This window comes from Pagrus pagrus, assembly GCF_965226575.1.
Source record: "Pagrus pagrus genome assembly, chromosome: 22".
NCBI lineage: Eukaryota > Metazoa > Chordata > Actinopteri > Spariformes > Sparidae > Pagrus > Pagrus pagrus.
In genome coordinates, this window is record NC_140204.1 from 4,069,325 (window position 1) to 4,092,832 (window position 23,508).

The window sequence follows — 23,508 nt, forward strand, 5'->3', positions numbered from 1 at the left end:
TCTTTCGAATCTTAAACATGCACACACTACAAGATTTTAAAATAATGGCCATCAAAAACTACAGATAAGGTTAGCGTACGAGAGGGAGCAATGCACCACCTCACGTGATCTCACGGGGAAGCAGACGTAAACAAAATGGAGATTTGCCACAATTGATTGAGCGGTTGATTTTATATTTCTGTCAACACCAGTATGCTAGCTAATGTTAGCCTCGAGGGCTATAATCTTTACATTCAGAAGGTAGCACTGAGCTAATCTGGGGATGCCTCCGATTGGTTCTTGGCTTGGAAAGTATGATCATCCATTTTTCCCAATGAGTTTGTGAGCGGCTCAGAATGAAAGAATGTACAACAATAAAAAATAAATATTTTAAAAAATGACAACAGAAAAAAAAGTGTAATAACAAATAAATAAACCAGCAGTAGAATATAACCATAGTAAGTAGTTGAAAAATGGGATGTATCAAGGGGGAAATTTTTAAAAAACTAAGGCCAGAGTTACTGAAAACCCATGGTGTATTCTGTGGAAAGTACCTGTTTTTTGTTTTTTAAAATTACCAAGGAAAGGGAGATGGAGCTATTGGTGTCAGGTACAGCAAGGCAGGCCTGCAGCTGTGATGAGGGGGATTTCCCAGGAAAAATACCTGTGCCAGCAGAGTTGAGGAAGAGTAAGGATCGGATCAGTGTTTGGGCTTGAAAGAAGACACCTAATGTTGAAGATCAGATCAGTTGTTCGTGGACTTTGTGTCTGTGTGTGATCTCTCCTGGTGATTTTTGGTGCTTTTACTCTGAAGGCCGGACACTCTCACCGGAAGTCTTGTGTCCAGTGTTTATGTGTGAAGATGGATGCCTGGCAGTAGCCTGGCTGTAGCCTGAAGATGACTTCCAGCTCACCGTAGCTGCAAGATACACAACAATAACGGAAGGTATGTAACACAAATGCTGTGATAAAACACGGAGCGGAGTGTTACGTACTTATTACGTCAATGTCTGCTCTACATGTTGGTTTTAACCGGGCCTTTCTGAAGACCTCGTTAGCACCTGCTAGGAGGAGCACATGAAGTTAGTTAGCTGAACACACCTCTCACAACATGTTGAAGATGTTGTGCTCGTGTGTTACTGTGACACTCGGTGTGTATCTGTTGGGCTCGGGCCTGTGGCAAGTCTCAAGCAGCTACACCGCGTTTAGACCTTCACACCTGGTTAAACACTGATTTACCTGTTTGGTAACTTCATTAATTGACCACAGCAGGTCAGGACACCTTCTGCATTGTTTTAGAAAATGTGTTAATGTGACCCAGCTGAGAGAACAAGACTCCTCACACTGTCTTTGTTAAAGGAGACAAACTCAGCTCATTTTCAGATTCATTTTTGTTCATCGTTAATCGTAAATGTACCTTTTTTTTAAAGGGATATTTTCTCTTATCAACATGGGAGTGGACAAATATACGCTTGCTTATGAAAAGTGAAAATTTGGGAGGCGATCTGGGATATTTCTGTTTGTGAGTCAAAATGTTTGCATATAGTATGATGAAGTTGATCACATGCTCAAGATTGCGATCATCTGGATTATTATAGTGACGATAGTAACAATATCTTTAAGGTTAAGAGAGTAGACAAAGTTAGTAGGCTCAAAAACATGAGATTCAAGGTCTCGCCAGAAATGTTTTGGTTATTTCACAGTCAAAAAAAGTTGTGAGATTGTTTCTATACTTTTTTAACAAAAGGTACAAGTCATATCGATATCTGTAAACTTATAAACAAGACAGTTACCAGGGTATATTTTATGTAAAATTTTGAAATGTGCCTTGTTTGAAATACAATATCTATAATGTAAAAGCCAAGCCCTTCTCCAGTCTCCAGAGAAACTGTCCTCTCGTAACAGTTTTAGTATTTCTCTGAAAAATGCGAACATGCTTGTTGTGACATTTTATATCTGTTAGTTCCAGTCCGTCTAACATCAGCAGCAACTATGTAGCGCTTGAGGCAGAGATATCTTTGTGATGTCACAAAGTCACAGAATTAAAGGCGGTACTACAGTCGAGGCATCTCAGGGGCAGTGTTTTCTGTAGGTGCAGACTTTGACCTTTTTTACATGCACAAGAACCTTCATAAAACATCGGAAGAAAAGGGAAAAACCAAAAAGGTCTTATAGGTCTCCTTTAAGTCAAGACGTGTTGAGCGTTGTTGAGTGGTACATTTCTGAAGACATACTTAATATGTCAGCATGTTCTGTGTTAGGTTTAAGGTAATTTTAGGCCTTATCCCACACTCATGTTATAGTTTATTTATCATAATTTCCTATTTCTGACTTGATAATAGGCATTTCAAAAGGTGCAATATGTAAGAATTTTAGTTAAAAACATCCCAAAATTACCTAAAATTATCAAAAGAATGCAAATAAAAGTTATGACGTTAACATGATGTCTATGTACTATGCTGAGAGTCATCCACTGAAGTGAGCATGCTAACCAGCATGTCCCAGTTCAAAGCTCCTGTGCTAGAGGTCTTGAACTCCCAGTCTGGACCACTATCTGTGCGGCTAACTGAGCTAACTAGCTAATGTCAGCTACAGTTAGAAGAAGTAAGCGGTAGTTAGGAAACCCTTTGATTTGTTTTGTAGATCTATTCGACAGGTGGCTGTTTCTTAATTGCACCTTTTTTAAATCAGAATATGTAAGATTTCTGAATTAAAATATCAACAACTGACGACTGCACTTTTTTCTATATATATGTGTGTGTGTGTGTTTTTATATATATGTTTTGTTGAGTTGTGTGCTTTTATTACTACCAATGTTCAAGGTAACAGCACATTTCACTCGGTCGTCTTTCGCTAGAACTTCTTCCGGGAGAGAGTCGAAGAAAGAAGAAGAAGTCGGCAAACGAGACTGAATGTAAAATAAATTAAACTTTATAACATTATGTTGTCCTTGAGCATCTGTGCCTGAGTCACATCAAATAGTAAATAGTAAATAGTTGTTAAATGGTGTGTTCACAACAAGCAAAGGGAATTTTGGTGTCTTGTTATTTGGTTGAGTTTGTCCGCAAAATCTTTGGTGTTGTAATTCTTGCACAATTAATATATCTGAGTGTTTGAATTCAGGTCAACCTCTGACTAAGCAGTCAACATTACAAAACATAATCACTTCAGTTGGTCGCTGCTGCAGTCAGCTCAATAAACAGGAGTGAAGATAAATCCACTTTTTAATCCCAAAAGTTAAAAACTAATCTCTGAGCTCTATTACACTACTTTAAAAAGATAGAGGTACTTTACAACAACAACTTGACTTTATCCTTTTGGGATCCAAAGTGACCAGCCCATTACATTGCCAACCAGTGTGGTTTGGTGTGAAGGACTCAAAGATCTAGTTCGGTACCTCAAGAGATACTACTGGCAAAACATCTGGATAAGCACTTTTATGCTTATGAAGAAGAATTGTTAAAAGTCAAGCTAGCCAGGGTAGACAAGCTAATGTCACTTCTGGGAAGCAACTGCGGTTGGATTTACCTCTGGTATCAGGCAGTTGATCACCTTTATTCACACAAGATTGAAGAATTGCTGATCCTACTTTTGATTTTAGTGATAAAAAATGAAAGCTTAGTCCAATAGATGTTCAATTTAGATTTAAAACTGTGACACTCCTAGCTGTGAATCCACCAGGGCAGAGAAAATAAGCCAGGTCATCATAAAAATGGTGACAGGAGATATGCTCCCCAGTATACTTTGTGGAAGAAGTTGGCTTCTGCGAGCAGTTGCTGTTTGTTAAGCTGGTTTTCAAGCTACCATCGCTGCCAACAGCTGCCAGATTGGAGAAGATGTATCAGGGCTGTAAAATGGAGGGCTGATCTGCTAAGTGCCGACAAGGTAGCTATTATTTCTGACAGTGGTATTTGAGATGTGTTGCTTACCCTAACAACTTCCCACACTTTCACTTGGGTGCTCATATCAGACCCTATACTTAAGTTGCACATTTGCATGACTAGCCTGTTGCTGTTACAAGGCATTTGTGTAAATTATCTTGTTAATTCTTTATCTGTGCTTTGGTGCTTTTGCCTCCTCTGTTTTTTCTTTCTTGCTAGCGAAGGAAGGAAATAAACGAATGTGAATGAGTATCCAACAGGAGGCAGCAGAATGGACATCTCAAAACACAACCTTCCACATAATGGATTTTACCCATCAGAGAAGCTGAGATCTAATAACCCCCCTCCTTTGTTTTTTGACTTTTCAGCTTTTCTTTGCTATCGGAGCGTTGTGCCACTTCTCCTGTTTTAGGGCGACTAACAAGCCCTCTACTCGAAGGGCTCCCAGGGAGCTTGCTCCTGATTGGTCAGCAGGCTGCCTCCTTGTGGCTGGCTCAACTGAAAGACCAACTAGCACTGACGCAGATCAAAAACGCTCTCGCTGTTGGCAGGCAAGCAGCAACCTTTAAAGCCAACTGCAACACACCTGCTCCCTACAAACCTACAACACCCCCCCCCCCCCCAACTGCTGTGGCCATCAATCTCCTTAACTTACTGCAGACGGCAAACACAATGTCCCATCAACTGTATGACCCCTTTGAGGCCGAGGACCAAAGTTCTACTGAGGGGCAGTATGAACTCCACGGTCGGCAGGTAGAATCGAACCCTTGGAGGACATCTCCTCGTCTTGGACCTGGGTCCAGTTTCAGTTCTTCTGGACCCTCTTCTGCTATTCCTGACAACACCAGAGGAATTTTCTCGTCACATCAGTCCATAGATGAGGGCACTAGTCGCTCCTCAACCACAAGGACGGCTTCCCACCCGATGTCCTCAGCCTCTTCCTCTCTAGGACATAGACCTTCTGATGTGGAAAGGGGCAGAAACTCCTTGGACTGGTTGTTGAACAACAAAAAGCCCACTGCTCATGACTCCAAATGTTATTCATCATCCGAGCGTGATTTACAGTCCATTCCAGGGTTAGGTGATGATGACTTTCTAGGGCCAGACAAACCTGCGGCCCCTACAGAGTCCAGCAAACCCAAGTATACATCTGAATTTGCTTTTAACATCATTCAACACTTTGGACTTGAAAAAGAGGACTTGGATCATCTCATCTCCTACACTGATGACCAGATGACTCCTGAGAACATGCCATTCATTTTACACCAAATCCGTATCCAGAAGGCCAAGAGGGCTACAACTGCAGGGCAGTCAAAACCTTACCCTGATCCCCAGCCCACCAGAAGTGTGCGTGGAATGGACAGTCACACTTTGAGCACATCTGCGGGGTCAGCGATGCGCCCGGAAGAAATTACGTTGTCTGTTCTCCAGCCAAGTAAAGTGATTGACTATGGACATACTAGCAAATATGTAGGAGGGGTTGGAGATGAGATTGGATGGACCAGTGTTAGTAGAGCAAACAGCGGTGGGGGTGGAAATATGTTGCTGATGGACACTTGTGATACTAGCAAAAACAGTCAAGGACCTCTACAAAAACATACAACCGAAGTGAAAAGCCGTGCCTTGGGTTCTTCCTGTCATCAGGCGAGTTCTGTTGTCAGTCTCGGCTCTTCAAACAGTTCAGCACTGAGTTTTGGTGCTGCCCCAAGCCATGATCAGACCCAACAACTGCAGACCCAACCAAGCCAGGCCCTCCAAACAATCCTCAGTCTTTTCTCTGTGCCAAAGAAAGACACAGACCTCAGAGTTGTCAGGTCTGAAGCTTCCAAACCTGTTCCTTTGAAAGAACCAACGTCAGATTACCAGTTGGTGTCGAAAACCCAACCACCCACCAATCTACTCCATGGTGTGCATCCCGGCAGACCTGGCCTTGTGCTCATTGGCAGTAATGACACCAGTGGCACTAAAGATCAGAGTAAAACCCGAAGTCATAGGTCAACAGTCGCTGAGATGAAAAAGCAGCAGAGTCCGCAGCAGATGCAGAAGCAGCCAGTGAAGCAACAATCAAAGCAACAGAAGCAGCAGGCACTGAAGCAGCCGGTTTCGCAAGCGGGTCAATTGATGTGGCCTCCAGTTTTTTCTGCGGCAAAATCTCATCCCCCTGTTGCTGGCGTACCTAGCATCACTGATGCCTCACGGGCCATGCAACATCCGGTGTTTATCCCTGGTGATCCTCGCCCCATTGTTATTCCACCAGTTCTGCCTCAGCAAGTCTCAGCCCAGATGAGCTTCAATCACACTACGCTGCCGACTTCTCACTGGCAGCCTCCAGCAAAGGTGGCAATCTTCAAGGGTCTGCCAACACTGGCCATGATGCAGGACTATGCAGCTGCCTCACCAAGAATCTTTCCACATACCTGTTCTCTGTGTAACAAAGAATGTACTCAAATGAAGGTGAGTGGAAGAATGCACTCTGTTCTCTTTTCCTTCAGAACATTTTGTGTTGTTTCTTTCAATATCTAAAATTGTTGTTCTTTTTGATTGCAAAGTGTCAATTTTAAGTGTGTCATTTTTTTATTTTGTGGGGATGTTATGAATTGTAATGAATTAATTTAATTGTTCTTTAAGAAAGAACGTGCACAAACAGGAACTTTACACATACATATATGTACAGAGAGATGTCAAATTGAGAGACTGCCACATATTCAGGTTTTCTGAGCAGTAAGGGGTTCTCCAGTCACAAGTCCAGACTACATACTGACTGGTTTGTGCTTGACTTGAGCCGGCCAACAGCTGGTTCCCATGCCAAGTCCCCATAGACTGAACTACTGCTGCCCCAAAGGTGTTTGATAACCTATTTGAAAAGATTTGTGTAAAATACTCTTAGACTTACACTTGGATCAGTGATTAGTTGTGAAATTCTTGCAAGGAGCCTGTCACTTCATTTAAGTTGTGTACCATTTTGCAAAAAGAAGCTTTGATGGTAAACTCCAGGGAGATTGTAAACATTTTGTTACAAACCAGATGTTTCTGTTATTCAGTTTGTAATTCAGGGTTACAGTGTCTGATTTACATTTGAATTGAATGACTTAAAAACCTGCCTAGAACACCATTGTCTAGTTCACCTGAAGAAATCATTGATGTGTAGTGGCCGATGCCAGATTTACGCTGCCCAATGACTGTTGCAATATAAAATGATGAGATGCTGTTAATTTCTGAGAATGTTACTGGAAACTGACCCAAGGGCTTCGAAGACGTGACAAGGAAGAATCTGCAAATCTAAGGAACTTGTGCAGCAGAAGATGATAGAAGATGGCATCTCTTTTGGCCCAGTTTTTTTTTTTTTTTTTGCCTTTTGTCCCACATTGTATATTCAGTTTTATTTTTTTTTTAAATTGTTAGTGAATGTATAATTTCTTATCTTTTTTCCCCACTGTCAGAGCTGTTGATGGTGCATTTTGTTACTTAATTTCATGTATAACTGTAAGTTTAACTTTTTGTATATATAACAGTAGGTATAACTTTTCCGTAATATTATTACAAACTTTGTTTTGTGTATTTTAATGTTTTGTTTTTTTTATGATTTTTTTTTTAATTGACCTGTTGATTATTTTCCCCCCATTTCGGACAATGACAATTTGTGGATTTAAAACAAACACATCTTTTTTTCCTCCTCTCCCTAGTTTCTATATCTTCCTGCCTATACGTAGCTTTTTGTCTTTATCCAAACCTTTCACCTCTGCAGAACTTAAGGAACTTCACCTAATCTCAGGAAACATCATGATACCACAAAAGACTGAAGAAACAGACATTGCTTATCAAGAAAAATAACTTTTTGGCTGTCTGTAGCACTCCTGAATTGCTTATATTTCATAAGGACTTGTTACCCTCAAACTCAAGTTGACTATAAAGTCAGCTGTAATTACAGAGGAAGGAGTTGACGATGCGCTGTGTCACCTGTGTGATTTTGTCCATAAGTTATATGTGTTTTTACAAAAGCAAAGCCATGATTTAAGTGTGAACTTTTTTCCCCTGTCTGCTCCTTACTTGGGGCAAAAGTTGCTTGTTTTTTTGGATGACTGCTATTAGCTGAAGATTTAAAGAAATCTGATTGTATTTTGCTTTTGTGAAAAATAACTTTGGAGATTAAAGGAAATTTTTAATGCTACTGTAATGTAAAATATAATATCTGTGTTGTCAATCACAAACAGTAGTTGAGATACTGAAGCTGATGGCAGTTTTGATGACTATGAGGCCTATCTAAATGCTTTGTCTGTTGTTATGAATATTAGGATTGGATCTCCCACCAGAACACCAAGCTTCACCTTGAGAGCTGCACTCTTCTTCGAAAACAGTCAGTCTTTTTGTTTTTAACTTTCCCTTTTAAAGATCTTGTTTATCAGAGTTATTTTTTGTTTTTCAATGTAACACTGTTGGGGAATTGCCTACCATGGATGTGCCAAAATACTGTTGTGGAAACACTGGACAGAAAAAAGTGGTGGCATAGCTCATTGCCTACTAAAACCCCTATTATTCGAAGGCTAGTGGAACTTGCAGCAGACTTCATAAAATGTTTGAGTGTATTCTTCAAGATATATCCTGTTGTCGTGTTATAGTTGAGTTCTGCAGAACCATACAATTCCTCTATGTCAGTTGACTTTTAGAAGCATCATCTAAATACTACTGTGTTTGACCACCTTTCACAAAGGAAAGTGTCTTCTTTGCTCTTTTATAAGTTGTGTTTGCATTGTTCTTTTTTCCACAGGTACCCTGACTGGGATGGGGAGATAGCACTTGTGCCCAGGTAAATTTCTTTAAGAGACACTGTTTATATGGATTTTGCATGTTGTTTAAACTCACACTACACGTTTTAGTCTGCCTTTGAAGCATGACCAGAACTGGCCACCTTCATACTCATACACAATGGAGATCCGTTGATAGGCCACAACATTGGTTATGTCCAGTGATGGTTCAAAGAAAGTATGGTCTGTCTGTTTTAAGGCAAACTTCAGTTTTATATCGCAGCAGCCATAAGACCACACACATTTTTCCTTTCCCATCATTCACTTTGCTTTTTCCGTACATTGCTCTTTTTAGGACTGCAGGTAAAGATGCCAAGCCCTCAACCTCGACCTCTGCATCAACTTCCCAGCATCGTCGCCCGAGAACCAGGCATGGCAGTCACTCTCGTTCCCGTTCTGATTCTCACTCCCGCTCGTCCAGCCCCCCTCACCACCATGCCTTTGAGGATAGAAGGAAGAAACGCAGTAGCCGATCGCGATCACCACAAAGGTCCAGATACACTCGCAGGTCTGTCCCACATGAATTCTGTTATGAGGAATAACATGGGTGAATAGAACAGATACCTCTCACCACCAGGTTATGAAATTATCGGTAACAAGTATGTTTAAATTAATTTATTCATAAAATGCTTGTAACTATACTTTCACCAGGTCTCGGTCTCGTTCTCACTCCCCTTGGTATGACAACCTGACCTCATTCCACTATCAGTCACGTTCAAGGAGCTCTGAAAGACGATCTTCACCGAAGAGGAAAGACGAGAGGCGATCATCTCCAAGGAGCCTTCAGAGACGATTGTCACCAAAGAGATATGAAGCGAGACTATCATCACCAAGGAAATATGAGGAGAGACGATCGCCACCAAGGAGGGTTGGCGAGAGACGATCGCCACAAAGGAGGGTTGACGAGAGACGGTCGCCACAAAGGAGGGTTGACGAGAGACGATCGCCACAAAGGAGGGTTGAGGAGAGACGATTGCCACCAAGGGGGAGCCGTGAGAGCCAATCATCCAGAGAAGGATCTACCCCTCAACAAAAGAAGTCAAGCAGTGCAAAAAGACTGGCTAAGAAACTACTGAAGAAATCAGGTTTGAGAAATTGCAACCATTTTAAGACCTTCACACTTTTAATCATGCATCTTTCTGAAGCCTTTTCCTTCTCGGTCTCCCTAGCTGTCCGTTCTCTGTCAACACAGTCTGACCTGGAGGCCATGGTCAAAACTCTGGCCCCTGCTTTACTTGCGGAGCTAGCCAAGATGAAGTCCTCCTCTTCCTCATCCTCCTCTACAGCAAAGAAGAAGTCTACTGCAAAGCCCTCCAAAGGAAAGCCAGGCCTGAAGAAGAGTGAGGCAAGTTCTGCCACAAAAATTAAGGTTGGTGTTTGTGTACCTGTGTGCCAGGGAAATTTGGCAACTGTTTTATCATCTTGTAAACTGTCTTTGTCCTGCCCTTTTTGTGTGTTTATGTCAGTCTTTTCTTCAAAACCATATCCACATAAAGCTTTGTTCAAAGCCTAAACATAACATTTCATTTAATTGTTAGGACATTTTAAACACAGATACATGTTTTTCTTTCTCACATTTTTAGAAGACAACTCGTTACAGTAGTTTTATTTGGTCTCAGTTTGTGTTTTTCTCTCTATTTTTGTTCAGATTGTCTAATTGTCTGCTGTAGTGTGGTCAAGCTGTCAATTATCAGATTAATCTAAAGCAACACATCTCAATTTGTTTGTTTACAGTCGACTGTTTCTTTGAAGAGGCCTCCTAAGAAGTAAGACATGTTTTACACAGACCTCTTTTTAACAGCGATGGATCATTGTACTGTATCTTGTTTTGTCAGCGTATCAGTATAAATGAATTTGTGTGTTCAGTGAGAAAAAAAGTTTTTACAAATTTGTTTTTAGATTAGGATCTTACTAACCTACAATTCATATGTTCAGAAATGGCTATAATTGCTGTATTCACTTTTTTGAAATTAAACACATGAGAGAAAATTGTATGTGGACAGGGGATCGACACAATATTAAAAACACCTCTGCAATATAATATATTGTCCAGAAAGATTTTATCACTACCTTTTAATAGTTTTTTTGTACAAAATATTCTGTCTGTAAAGTCGTGACCAATATTACTCTATTATGTTCACAGAAAACGTGTCGGGGCCATCACACCCGCCTTGACCTCTAGAAAGGTTCTTCTCCCTACACCTAACATGGCTCCACTTTACGGTTCACCCAGACCTTCATCCTCTGGGGCCAGAACAGCTACAACAGGCAAACCTACCAATCAGAAGATTGCAACTGTACGCTCAGTTAAAGCTCGAACGACTGCCATTAAATCACAAGTCTTGGGCACCAAGGCGAAAGTCATCTCAACCAAACGGATATCTCATACGGTGAAAGCAAGACCGTTCAAAAATTTGGTGACAGTTTTTGAACCTAATCATCAAGCAGAACATGACAACGCCAATGATGCCGAAGACACAGAACGTATGCAGCTTGGGGAAACTGCGGCGGAGCCCATGGAAGTTGGAAGCGGTGCTCATGGCAAAGGGGAAAAACCATCAACTACAGGTGCCGTACCAGAAAATTCAGAAGACAAACTTTGTGGGATTCGACCAGCAACCAGCGAGACCCTGTCAACAGAAACAGAAATAATGCAAAACGGTATGTTGGAAACTGGATGGATGGCGAAGTCAGTTTAAATGTGGGATGTGAGGATTGTAAAAAATGTTTAACATCTTAATCAGAATGTCCCAATTGTTCTGGAATCAGGGTTGTTTAATTTCTTTTTACATAGGATTATTTACTGTACAGCTCCTCCATCTAACCTGCAAGGCTGTCATTACAAACAACACGTTCAGTTACACAGAACATTATTCTCGATTAAGAAGTACTTCTGTTCATCTTCTTTAAAGAGCCTGTGACTGCAGTGAATACACAAATGGATGCAGCATCAGCCAGCTTGACCATTGGAGAGATGCTAGAAAAACGCCTGTTTCTACCAATGATACGTAAGAGATCCAAGAAAGAGACCGTTTGTCCTGTCACAAACTTTTGCACTTGATCATAATTTTCATAACGGTTCGCTTTCTCTTTTTTTTCTTTGCACATTTATTGTCTCTCTCTTCAACAGCGTCCTTCTGCATCTCCTTCCCACCAAATGTAAGTTAAATCACTTGTACGAAGTTCGACAGTATTTATACATGAAGTTTTCTGAAAGATATAATTTAAAGTTGGAGATAATTCTGTAAAATAGTTCTCGAACTGTTTTGGCATGCCCTCCTTCAAGTTTATTGTGCCTGCAGTAGGCAGTAATGGTAGTTATAAACGTTTCTGTATGTGGCATAACACACTTATCAATCTGGTTCCCATCGGCTATCATCTGACATCTACGACTGGATTGTTTCTGAAGATGTCCATTAATAAACGAAAGCTAATAAAGCTAAATCGTTTTCAGTCAGCACCATCAGATCTGCCGCAAAAAGAGGTTCAATTTCAGCATGAATATCAATTAACTCATTTGTAATCAGTTAATTTATCCATCTATTTTATGCAGCTTATCTGGGTAATATTAATTTAATAAATGATAGTATTAGAAATTGTTGTTATAACTGGAAAAAATTGTATAATTCTATTAATTCTAATTCTATTATCCTCTCTGCTGGCTTTCAGGCTTACGTTCATACTTTGGTATGAGTTAAATTACATTCTGCCATATGTAGTAAAAAGGCCAATCCAAATCTACACTGTAGGAACCACACTGTAACCATATTTTCCTGATTTAACATCTGTTAATGAGTGTGTTGATTAAAAATAGCAATCAAGAGTTGTCTAGCTGTGTAACCATCATTAGTCCTCATTAATATTACCCATCTCTCTCCTTATTTTCCTAATTTTTTTGCAGTTTTATCGTCTTCAAGATCAGCAGTTGCTCATATCTAGACTGCCGGCATATGACGATGGCTGCTACACGGAAGATGACCTTGCCAGCCTGCTAATGCCACTGGGATTTAAATATGAATATGACAAAATCTATGTCGTTCCTCAGATTTCCCTGGTACGCACACCAGTTTATAAATCTGCATCAGTTTGGTTTAATAATCCAGTGTTCAAGTCTTTGAATGATCAATTATGCGACATTTTAAGTAACATTTTTTAAAATTTTATTTTCATAATTATCTTTTTGAAATCACGTCTTGGTCCTGGAGTCTTGATACCCATATAAGACTGAAGTTACCAAGTTACCCATTTTTGTTTCTTGTTTTCCTCTCAGGCCTTCGTCAAGATGCCGACAGAAGTGAATGAGTGCGACGTACCGGATGCCGATAGAAAAGAAATTTTTTTCAAAGGGTCTCGACTCAGTTTCCATGTTGTAAGCAAAGGCTTCGAAATGAAACCGGTGAGCGTGTACATGACACTGTTTTCACTGATGGATTTTAATAGATGTCCAATTACATTCACAAGCCAACAAACGCAGAGCTTAACATTTTAAGTGGAAAAACTTGCATGTTTATTGAAAGGGGCAGATTGTTTAAAACTGACCTGTATTGTATCTCCCCTCACTAGTATCTTTACATTTTAACACTGCCTACTCTGTTTCTGTTTTAGCTTGGTTTCTATAAATCGCTGATGGAGCTGATGAAGTCTGTAAGTAGTGCACACAAACACACATACTTCCCTCTTCTAAATCCCTCTTCATTCAAAAAAGTAATAGATCTCCAATTTCCAATATAAAGGTTCATTGATTTGAAAACTCTAGTTTTCAAAGAATCTGTGGAAATCTCTGCACTTAAGGAGCCAGCTAAAAACCAGTGTTGAATCTAGATAGACAGATCACAAGCAGTGCAGTTGTCTGTGTGTGTGTGTGTCCTATTGTTAACTCTTTGGTTTGGGTGTTCACTTCCTGTCCTTGATGCAGCCTTTGGTTGATGATGGTCCGAGAACAATCTTCATCAACAACATTTCACCGGGTGACGCCCGGAACCTCAGAGAAGCTTTGAAAGAAATGTATTCTTTGAGGAACTACCTGCCTCTCCTCAACAAGGTAGTAAAAAAACACACGTGTTTAAGTGGCGTTAAAGCAGATTTCCTCTTCCTCTTACTTGTCACGTATGTGTGAGCTTGTGTGTTTCAGGTGTTTATAGAATTTGAGTCTGTTCACGATGCTGATCGGTTTGAAGTGTGGTACAGTCCAGTCCAGCGAGAGTTTGGACATGAAGTCCATAGGCTGAGAAAAACAGACAGCAGCTGTACATTAATATGTAAGTGTGGGGAGAGGGAAGACTGATATGATAACCTACTGTTATTATTCTTAATCAAATTTGATATTTTGTAGATCCTGAGACGACAGTGAAGAGCCAAACAGATGCAGCATCAGCAAAGGACGAATCCGTCACAACTGAGCCAGAAGCTGCAGCAGTGAGCAAAAAGCAACCGGCAGCAGTTGTCCCTGTGACTCCTGGGGATATAGTAGAAAAACTCCTGGATCCAAACACAATAGGTAAGAAATCCAAGTGTCTGCATCTGGTTATACTTTTATCTTTATCTTTTTCTCATTTGTGTTTTGTTTTTTTAAAAAAAAACATTTTCTTTGTCCCTCTTTCACAGAGTGCCTCGACTGGGAAAACGACCACGACCAAAAAGTAGGTTTCCTCAAATCACCTATTTGAACTGCTAAAGTATTTACACATGTAGCTTTTGTAAAGATATGAATTGAACTCAGAGGTTGTTTTATAAGAAGAGAACAGGGATGTACTGTCATTTATTTCCTCAAATGATGCATAAATAAATGGTTAAGTCTCAAAATACTTCTTCTTGCCTGCCATAGACTGTTTTTGTATGTGATTGGAAATTGTGATTGTACTGCAGGAGGCTGTTTACTCCTCCTTCACTCAGCATTGTCCGACCTGTAGCAAACACTATTATTCTTCTTTCTCTCTCTGTCTTTATTTTCAACCAGTCTTTAATGAACGACAAGAAGCTGTTGCTCATAACTGGTTTGCCAAGTTATTTACAAAGCCACTACACAGAGGATAACATCGCCAGGCTGCTCATTCCGTTGGGGTTTCAACATAAATCTGACAACATCTATGTTGTTCCTCAGTCGCGCGTGGTAAGCACCAGGTTATAAATTCACTATTGTAATGCCTTTTTTTTATGTAACATGAGAAAACGAGTTATGTAACATTTTAATTTGTTTTTAAAGGTCTTTTTTTTAAACTTGACTTAACGTTGAATCATTTATTTTGAGATTTTTGTTATATATAGATTTTGTCCGTATATGACACTCACCGGACTCATTTCAACCAAAGCCGCATTAATCTTTTTTTTTAAATTCTCAGGCCTTCGTCAAGATGCCAACAGCGGAGGCTGTGCGCAAAATAATGGAAGTCAAGGGAAAAAATGGCATGTTTTTCAAAGGGTCTAAAATCCATTTCCATGTTGTATCCAGCTTCAATGCAGACACACCAGTAAGGATGCACACAACACTGTTTTTATTGATGGAAAACAGCTGAAATGTAGTTTTAAAAACTGATAAGAGTCTGGTGTTTTGTGCATAAGTAGCCTATGTTGCTGTTGTAACACTGCCTACTCTTATGTTTCTGTTTTTAGCTTGGGTTTTATAAATCACTGATGGAGCTGATGAAGTCTGTAAGTAATACTCTCAAAAACACACTTGAAGAAAATGCTTTAAATTTTGTTCCATCTTCATTTTCCACTTTGTACTTTGCTTTTAAAATAAGTTGTGGCATTGAGAGTCTGTCTTCTTGTTAATTTGTTGGTTTGGATGTTCACTTCCTGTTCTGGATGCAGCCTGTGGTCGATGATGGAGAGAAAGTAGTCGTCATCAACAACATTTTCGAGGGAGAGTCCAAGCGCATCATGAAAGCCCTGAACAAGTTTGTCTCCGTCAAGAACTACCTGCCTCTCCTCAACAAGGTATAACCAACCACAAGTACACATGTTTAAGTTGCTTTTAAAAATACTTCCTGTGAGTCTCACCTGTCACATATGTGTGTGCTTGTGTATTCCAGGTGTTTATAGAGTTTGAGTCCATTCTTGATGCTGATCGGTTTGGTGTTTGGTACAGTCTCCTCAAACTACCCCGTAGACACCAAGTCCTCAGGTTGAAAATACCAAACAGTCACAATACTGCATCACTACGTAAGTCTTTGTTTTAGGAAATGCACAAGAATGTGGCGTCTACTATAATGTATAAAGTGTTGTTATTCAGTTTGAAACAAATGTTATATTGAATCCCAGCATCTTATTAAGTAGAATTTTCTCATGTTATGATTGAACACTTTATCCTTCAGTTTGTCAGACGAATTCAAAATTGCCAAATTTAAAGAAACATGTTTGTATAACAGTTGTGCTTACCAAGGGTTAAGTTTAGCTCAGCCATCTATCCTGCAGGCCTGTCATTAAAAAAAAAAACACATTTAAGACCTTGTTTATAAGTAAAAAAATACTTTTGTTAATCGTAGCAGAGGATTCATCCGTCACAGCCGAGTCAACAGATGCAGCAGTTACACCTCTGATTATTGGGAAGATGGTAGAAAAACGCGTTCCTCAAAATAGAAAAGGTAAGAAATCCAAGAAAAAGTCGCATTTGTTGTCACAAATTGTATGTGATCAAAATTTTATCTTTTATTTTTCTTTATATTTTCCTTGTCTGTCTCTCACAGTGTGCCGCAACAGGAAAAAATGCAGCTCAGCAAAAGTAGGTTTCCTCTAAACACTTGAAGTATGACAGTATTGACACATTTGGTTTATATAAATTAAACTAGAAGGGAGTTGTTGGCTATGTCACGAGAGAAAGTCCTCCATTTTTGCAGATGAGTCACAAATAAGCACTATAATGTACCAAAATGTCCTTATGGAACATAATATTTTGCAGGTTGGTTGCACTCTGTACGGTAATAAATGTTTTTGTATGTGATTGTGGGCTTATAGGAGATATTATAGCTGGATACCTTATTTCTTAATTTCTTTAGTTTTAAGTTGACTTGAACCTAAGCCAAAACAAAGCCACACTGCAGAAACTCTGTTTAACTCTGTTTTAAGGGGTGATGGATAAGTTCATGCGCTACAGTAGAACAAGTCAGTTTTAGGTCCACCATCGCTTTGTACAGCGATGGTGGAGTAAATGAACAAACGGTGTCTTGGACCTCACGAAATTTGTCAATAACAGTGATAGCATCATCGTCACTGTCGAAATGGTGACCACTGAGCTCCATCTTCATCTCAAGGAAGAAGTAGTAGCCTGATAGTGTCAAAATCAGGTGAATAAGGCAGGTGTTGGACGGGGTTTAATATGGCAGCCATTGCCACCATGGACTTGTGGGCTGGAGTGTTGTTTCAGACACTACTGACTTAAAATTTTCAATACCTTTACAAAAGAAATACCACAGAAGTTAAAGTTGAGAAAACTTGTGAGGTGCAGTCCTCATCCGTCACCCCTTTTATATTCCCACAAACCTCGTTGTTTTAGTTATTGATTCATTCTTTGTTCTCCACTCAGGGTCAAGTAGACTTTACAGATGATGATCTTCCTGGTGTCTGCCTTTTTGATGAGAAAAATTCCCTCATGTACGACTCTGTCACTGATGATGAATGTGATGGTGACGTGAAAGTCTCGAGCCCTGAGCCTCATAGCTCCTCCTCATCCTCAAGAGCGAGAATAGAGAGGCCACCTGCTGGTGAAGAGATCTCCGCTAGTGTCAGTGAGCCGCCCTCCTCGTCTTCTCCACTATCTACTGAAACCCCTTCCTCCCCTGGTCAGAAAACACAACAGAGCGAGACAAAATCTCCAACCAAAGCATCAAATACCACATCTTCTGGCTGTTGTACTCGCTCACCTTCCACTGAACGTGAAAAGGAAAAGTTAACAACAGCACCAGCTGTCGAGGCATCAATAGAGACTCATCTCGAGCTGCTTGGAGAAGAAGCAAATGCCACAGAGGGCGCAGTGGCGACATCTGACCACAAAGTGTCAGAAGAGGGCAGTGCTGCAAAAACTGTCAAGTCAGAGTCAAAAGTAGAAACATCATCAGAGATGCATCCACCTTCACAAGGACATGGGGACCAGTTGAGCCAAACCCAGAGTCTGGAGATTGATTTTAATGTCAATACATCCAAAGACCAGAGGAAGAGCAGAGAGGAAGGGAATGAAGATGATGTCGACAAACACACAGAGGAGGACGAGGACAATTCACTCCATGATCAAACTGATAAACAGATGGATGATGGGGACAGAGGTTGCAGCTCTGAAACCCATCCTGCTGTACCTGAGGAAGACCAGAGTTTGCATGAGGAAAGCTATCAGGTGTTGGACAGTGTCAACAGTGAAGGCAGCGGCCCAGAGGACGACAGTGAAATGGAAATGGACGGTTCTTTCCAAGTGTTAGACAGTGTTACCGAAGACCAAGCAGCAACAGGTCAAGAGGACAGTCATCTGGTTCAAGATGATGGTTCCACAGTAAACCAACTGTATGAGGAAGCATCAGGTCCAGTAGATGACAAATCTACAGTTAAAGATGCAGTAGGTAAAGATAAGGAGATAAATGACAAAGATAATTTCCAAGTGTTCGATACAGGTTGCAAACAAGCTCAAAAGGGGAAAGAAGATGGAAACCAAAGAGAAGTCTCTGAAGATGTGGAAAATTCTGATTGTCGAGTTCCAAATGAAAACCATGACAGTAAAGACCATTTAAAATATGCTGACATTGATGCTGACCAAGAAACCTTTGAGATATTGGATTCAATTGATGATCAGCCTGCAACAGAAGATGACAGCCAACAACCTGAAGCTCCCTTCAAACAGATATCTAAAGAAGACATTAGTCCCATAGAACAAGAGGAGGACACATTCCAGGTAATTGATTCTTTGGAAGATCAGCCAACGACTACAGAGAACGAGCCAGAGACCGACAACAAGGAAAAAAGGACCAGGAAAGGGGAGGCGACTGCTAGAAAAGATGGACCTTCAAGGAGGAGTGGCCGCACAGCCACAGCATCTAGAACTGAAGAGAAGGACAAATCTCCAAAGAAACAGGACAGGGCGGTTAAAAAATATGAGACACGGACAAAGATGGACACCGCTGCAGGAGTCTCTGAAAAAGACAAGGAGATCGAAGAGACCACTGAGGAGATGATGTATGAGATAGTAGATTCTGTTGAAGATGATCCGGTTCAAGAAGCCGCCACCTCAGAAAGGTCTGGTCGAAGAAGGAGTGCAAGAGGGAAGAAGACAGAAGTGTCTGAAAGACCTGTCAGGGACGAAGACGCTACATACGAGATTTTAGACTCTGTAGAGGAAGAGACTGCAGAGGAGGAACCAGCCGTCACAACAAGATCTACAAGAGGAAGGGAAAGAACAAGTAAGAAAGATGCTTCAAATGAGAAAACTAACAAAGAGGACACCCCAACAAGAAGGAGGCACACTCCTGCCGGTCAGTCACAGGAACGAAGGGAAGAAACACCAAAGAAAGAGGAGAAAGCCTCTCCGGCAAAGAAAAGTGGCATAAGAGAGGTAAGTGAGGACGATGCAACCTATGAAGTATTGGACTCTGTGGAGGACGAGGTTGTGAAGGATGATCGGCCCGCTAGAGGACGAAAAGGAAGAAGGGGAAGACCAAAGAAAGAGGTTAAAACAACTGTAAAAGACAAGGTCACATTCAAGAAAGGTGACAGAGACGCATCTGAAAAAGTGGTAGAGGAAGAAGATGCAACATATCAGATTCTTGATTCTGTGGAGGAGGACACCACCGACGATCAGCCCCCAACAGGACACTCGGAGAGCTCTAGTAACGAATCTCTCGCAGTATCAGCCAGACATGAGGAGGAGGAGGAGGAGGAGGAAGAGCCCATGTATCAGATTGTAGATTCTGTGGAAGACGATGAAGAAGAGCTGACTGCCACAGAGGTGCCCGAAAGAGGGAGGAAGGAAAAAAGTAACGATGAGGCAAAAGAAGGGGAATCAACTGTAAAAGGAGACGACCCAACACGTGGTATGAAAGCTGTGGAAGCATCTGAAGAAGTGACCATTAAGGAGGACGGTCTGTATGAGATAGTTGAGGATTCAAAGGAGGTAAAAGATAATTTAGCTGTTTCAGAAGAGTTTTGTTCAAGAAATGAGAAGAGTACAGACATAAAGGAGGAGGACAAATCACCTTCAGAGTCCAGTGATTCTGAGATACCAGAGGCAGAAAATAGACAAAAATCAGCCGAGAAAAATGACATAGCGAGCGCTCTGGAGAACCTGGACGAAGTGAGCGAGGATGAGGAGGATTACCCTGATGACACAGCAGAGGAGGAAGAGCTGAGGAAGAGGCAAGACGCCGCAAGAGAGAAGCAGATCACCAAGGAGTGGGAAACGAGGAGGACCAGGGAGAGGGAGGAGAGGGAGCGAAGGAGCTGGAGCAGCAGCAAAGGAGGAGGTAGCAGCTGTGGACTAACGAGGAGGTCCAATGAGGGGAGGAGGGGAAATGAGGAGACGGTGGAGGTTGACGCCAAGGACCTGGTGACTCTGGATGAGGTGGGGGCAGATGAGGCTGGAGAGGAAAGTCCTCCGGAAAGCCAAGAGAGGGAACAGGAGTTCTGGGAGGGAGAGCTGCAGACATTCGTCACTCTGGATGAGTTCGTAGAAGAAGAGGAGGAGGATGTTAAAGTGGAGCAAACTACGCTGGAGACCCGCCCACCTCACCAGGAGGACGAATCAGTAGACTCCTTCAACCCAGAGGTAAAGATTTAAACGTAAACATTTTAACGTTTTATTTTATGCTATGAAGAAACTTACTGTGAAGCACTGTAAAACCCAAACAAACAGAAACACTGATGCTGAAGATCTCCTGTGTCTGTCTTCAGAATTTACTGACTTTAGATGAAGCAGGTGATGATGAGGAGGAGAAGCCCGACGAAGAGCAAGCGGAGAAAACCTCAACATCTGCTAAATGCAAACATGATGACGACACAGGTGTGTTATTCTGTCAACACAGAAAAAAAAAAGTTTTATACCTACAGGTGTAAACAATAATTTTGACGATGGCTCCACTCGAGAAAGCGTCCCAGAAAGTCATGTGATACTGGCTTTCTGTCTTGAGACACATGCACCTGATTGTTTTGTAATGTGCAGCACTCTATTCTTGTGCCGCTCGAGCGCTTCATCCTAGTGATTTCTGCCTGGGAAAAAAAGTTCCTGGACAAGTTTTTTATTTAAAACCCCCCCCCCAAAAAAAAACAATGGTGCAACAAAGCTGCAGAAAGACCACAGAAAGTCTGAAACGTTTTTGCTTTATTTCTCCTGTTTTAGAGGAAAGTATGAACTTTGTGACAGTAGACGAGGTTGGAGAGGAGGAAGAGGAGGAAAAGGAAACGGTAACAACCAGGACAAGTGGCCGAGCCAAGAACAGAACCCGACTGACCCCTGGTAACACACAAACATATTTTATACAATCTTATCATGAAGTAGAATTCGCGTTTACCAATTAAATGTCTTTTACCACAGCGAGAAAGTCCAACGGAGGGAAAAAAGTGAGCGAAAAAGACCGGAGCAAAGAAAAGGAACCAACTGATGGACCACTAACGACTTCACTTGATGCCTCCTCATCATTGGATCCGTCTACATTGTCAAGTGACGTCCAGAAGAAGGAGGTGGAGGAGGAAGCAGCGGGCCAAGCCGATATCGATGCTGCCTCTGCTGGGCGGGAGCTGCAGCTGGAGCCCCCTGAGAACCAGACCCTGGAGGAATGTGTGGAGGAAGGATGGAGCAGGGCAGACATTAAAGGTACAAGGAAAGAAGGAGCGACTGAGGTCATTTATTTTTTATCAAATCTTACTGTGTGATCGTCAGGGCTTCAGTGATTTATGCATTATTGTTTCTTTCTCTTCTTTAGCTGTGAGTAAACACAGGAGGGAGCTTGTTGGACCTGAAACAAAGAGATCTCGTTCTCAGTCTCCTCGTGTCTCTGCTGACTTCAAACTGCCGGCAATCAAACCCAACAACCCCCGCGGTGAGACACACACACTAACACAGGCACATTTTATTTAAAAACACGAAATGCAAATGTTTTGATTTCTCCGGTTTCACTCTCACTGTCTCCCTCTTCAGGTCAGGAGTTTGTGGTCCCTAAATCAGGGTATTTCTGTAACCTCTGCTCTGTTTTCTACCTGAACGAGAGCACCGCCAAGGACGCACACTGCAGCAGCCGGAGACACTACGACAACCTGAAGGTACACGCAAACACCTGCTCGACATTTAAACGGACACGAATACACAATTGGCCTCACGTTGTTTGTGTTCTCCCTCTTCTGTTTTCAGAAACATTATCAGAAGCTTGAACAGGAACAACAAAAAACAAGAAAAACAAGTTTGACAAGAAGTTCTGTTTGTGATTGATTCCGACTTCTCCGACTGAATTTTATATATTTTTGTTGAAAAATGAAAATGTGGTTAAAATCATGCAGGATTTATTATAGTCTTGTTACAGTTCTGCTAAAGTTGGTTAGAACAACATAAACCTAAAAAAAAACAAAAAACTGTTTATTGAACCACATGTGCCAGAAATGAGCTGCTCAGTGAGTTTTGTCTCTACGTTAATGTTTTCTTTCTTTATTTTTGAGTTCAACTGAAAAGCTAAAACATAACTACCCCTCACACTAATCATGTTAAAGGAAGATTTATAACTTTGTCTGTTTTTGTAACAATGTTATGTTGTGTTTGACAGGTGAGGACCACACAGTTGTGTATCTGTTTAAAGATATCTAAGATGAATAGATCATGTCAATCTCTTTATTTTATTTTCTATGTAAGAAAATAATGTAAAAAAAATGTGCAAATAAAGTTTAAATATTTGGTTAAAATATAGTTATTGCTGGGCCTTTTTTCGTGTGAATGATATAAATTATACAATAACATAATAACAGTAACGCAACTCTGGAAAAGGAGCCTTTCTCCAGGAGTCTGGTTCCAGAACCAAAAACTGTACATGGAGGTGAGCCCAATTATATCTAGATGGTACCTCGCTACATCCAGGTCCCCGCCCTTGCCCGGCACATATTGCACCCAGCTCTCATTTTGATGAATATTTTCTACCTTACAGAATGTGCTACCATATTTTTAACTACTTTTATAGTGGTAAGAGACGGCTTTCTGCTGTCTTCATGGTCACTACTGTTCATGAGAACTGTTTTTCTCCGAGCTCAGTCACTTCCTGTGGGTGAAGTTGTGACAAAACCACCTTAAAGTGACGACACATACGTACATCAAATAGGATAATCAACAGGGAAAATCAAATCAAATTAACAAAACTTCTTCTCATCAGCATGACTGAAATATGTTTCTAGTTCAGTTTCACACATTAAGATGTGATGCTGTGATAGCAAGAATTAGACTGTGTCATCATTCACACCCTGGAAATTTTATTTTTATTCTCTCTTGTGGCAGAAGTTGAGTCGAGTAAAGCAGGGTGACATTTTCAGCTGCAAAAGAGTCAAAGAACAAGTTTAAAATCAGATTATTATTACTTGGAGAGTACTACAACTTTTAGAGAATGAGGCTCACAGGTAACCTTGACTTGGCATCCTGGGACTTAACTACAACCGCCCTCGTCTCAGAGGTAAAAAGGAGCACATGCATTGTGTCGGTCTTATGTTTGTTGGATGTGAAATAAGGATGAGGAACAAACTTCTGCAAGGGAGATGAGCCAATTGTTTATTCACAGTGGACAGGAAGCGTAAACTTTCAACACAACTGCAGTTGTTTGAGGCGTTGTGTAAAAGGGAAGCAAGAACAGAGTCAGGACTGCACTCAGAAGAAGAAGCTGATGAAAGACTCTGCCGTCACATTT

General features: G+C 41.1%; 1 protein-coding gene across 2 annotated transcripts; it reads left to right on the forward strand.

The window, feature by feature from the left end:
- The first annotated feature begins 836 nt into the window (after nucleotides 1-836).
- On the forward strand, nucleotides 837-22,522 carry LOC311251629 (uncharacterized protein). 2 transcript variants are annotated; one of them, XM_084344131.1, is made up of 32 exons: nucleotides 837-925; nucleotides 4,229-6,314; nucleotides 8,153-8,214; nucleotides 8,626-8,664; nucleotides 8,958-9,170; nucleotides 9,314-9,747; nucleotides 9,832-10,031; nucleotides 10,397-10,428; nucleotides 10,806-11,323; nucleotides 11,575-11,670; nucleotides 11,793-11,821; nucleotides 12,564-12,716; nucleotides 12,933-13,058; nucleotides 13,268-13,306; nucleotides 13,578-13,703; nucleotides 13,794-13,920; nucleotides 13,995-14,159; nucleotides 14,267-14,301; nucleotides 14,619-14,771; nucleotides 15,001-15,129; nucleotides 15,272-15,310; nucleotides 15,473-15,598; nucleotides 15,694-15,823; nucleotides 16,147-16,245; nucleotides 16,348-16,382; nucleotides 17,184-20,402; nucleotides 20,528-20,636; nucleotides 20,973-21,089; nucleotides 21,168-21,446; nucleotides 21,556-21,672; nucleotides 21,771-21,892; nucleotides 21,981-22,522. In XM_084344131.1, the coding sequence occupies exons 2-32, from the start codon at nucleotides 4,533-4,535 to the stop codon at nucleotides 22,056-22,058; spliced, it is 8,928 nt and encodes a 2,975-aa protein (XP_084200257.1). In that variant the 5' UTR covers nucleotides 837-925; nucleotides 4,229-4,532; the 3' UTR covers nucleotides 22,059-22,522. The 2 variants fall into 2 exon arrangements, with proteins under 2 accessions (XP_084200257.1, XP_084200258.1); XM_084344132.1 differs by having other exon boundaries at nucleotides 16,150-16,245.
- The last annotated feature ends 986 nt before the right edge of the window (nucleotides 22,523-23,508 follow it).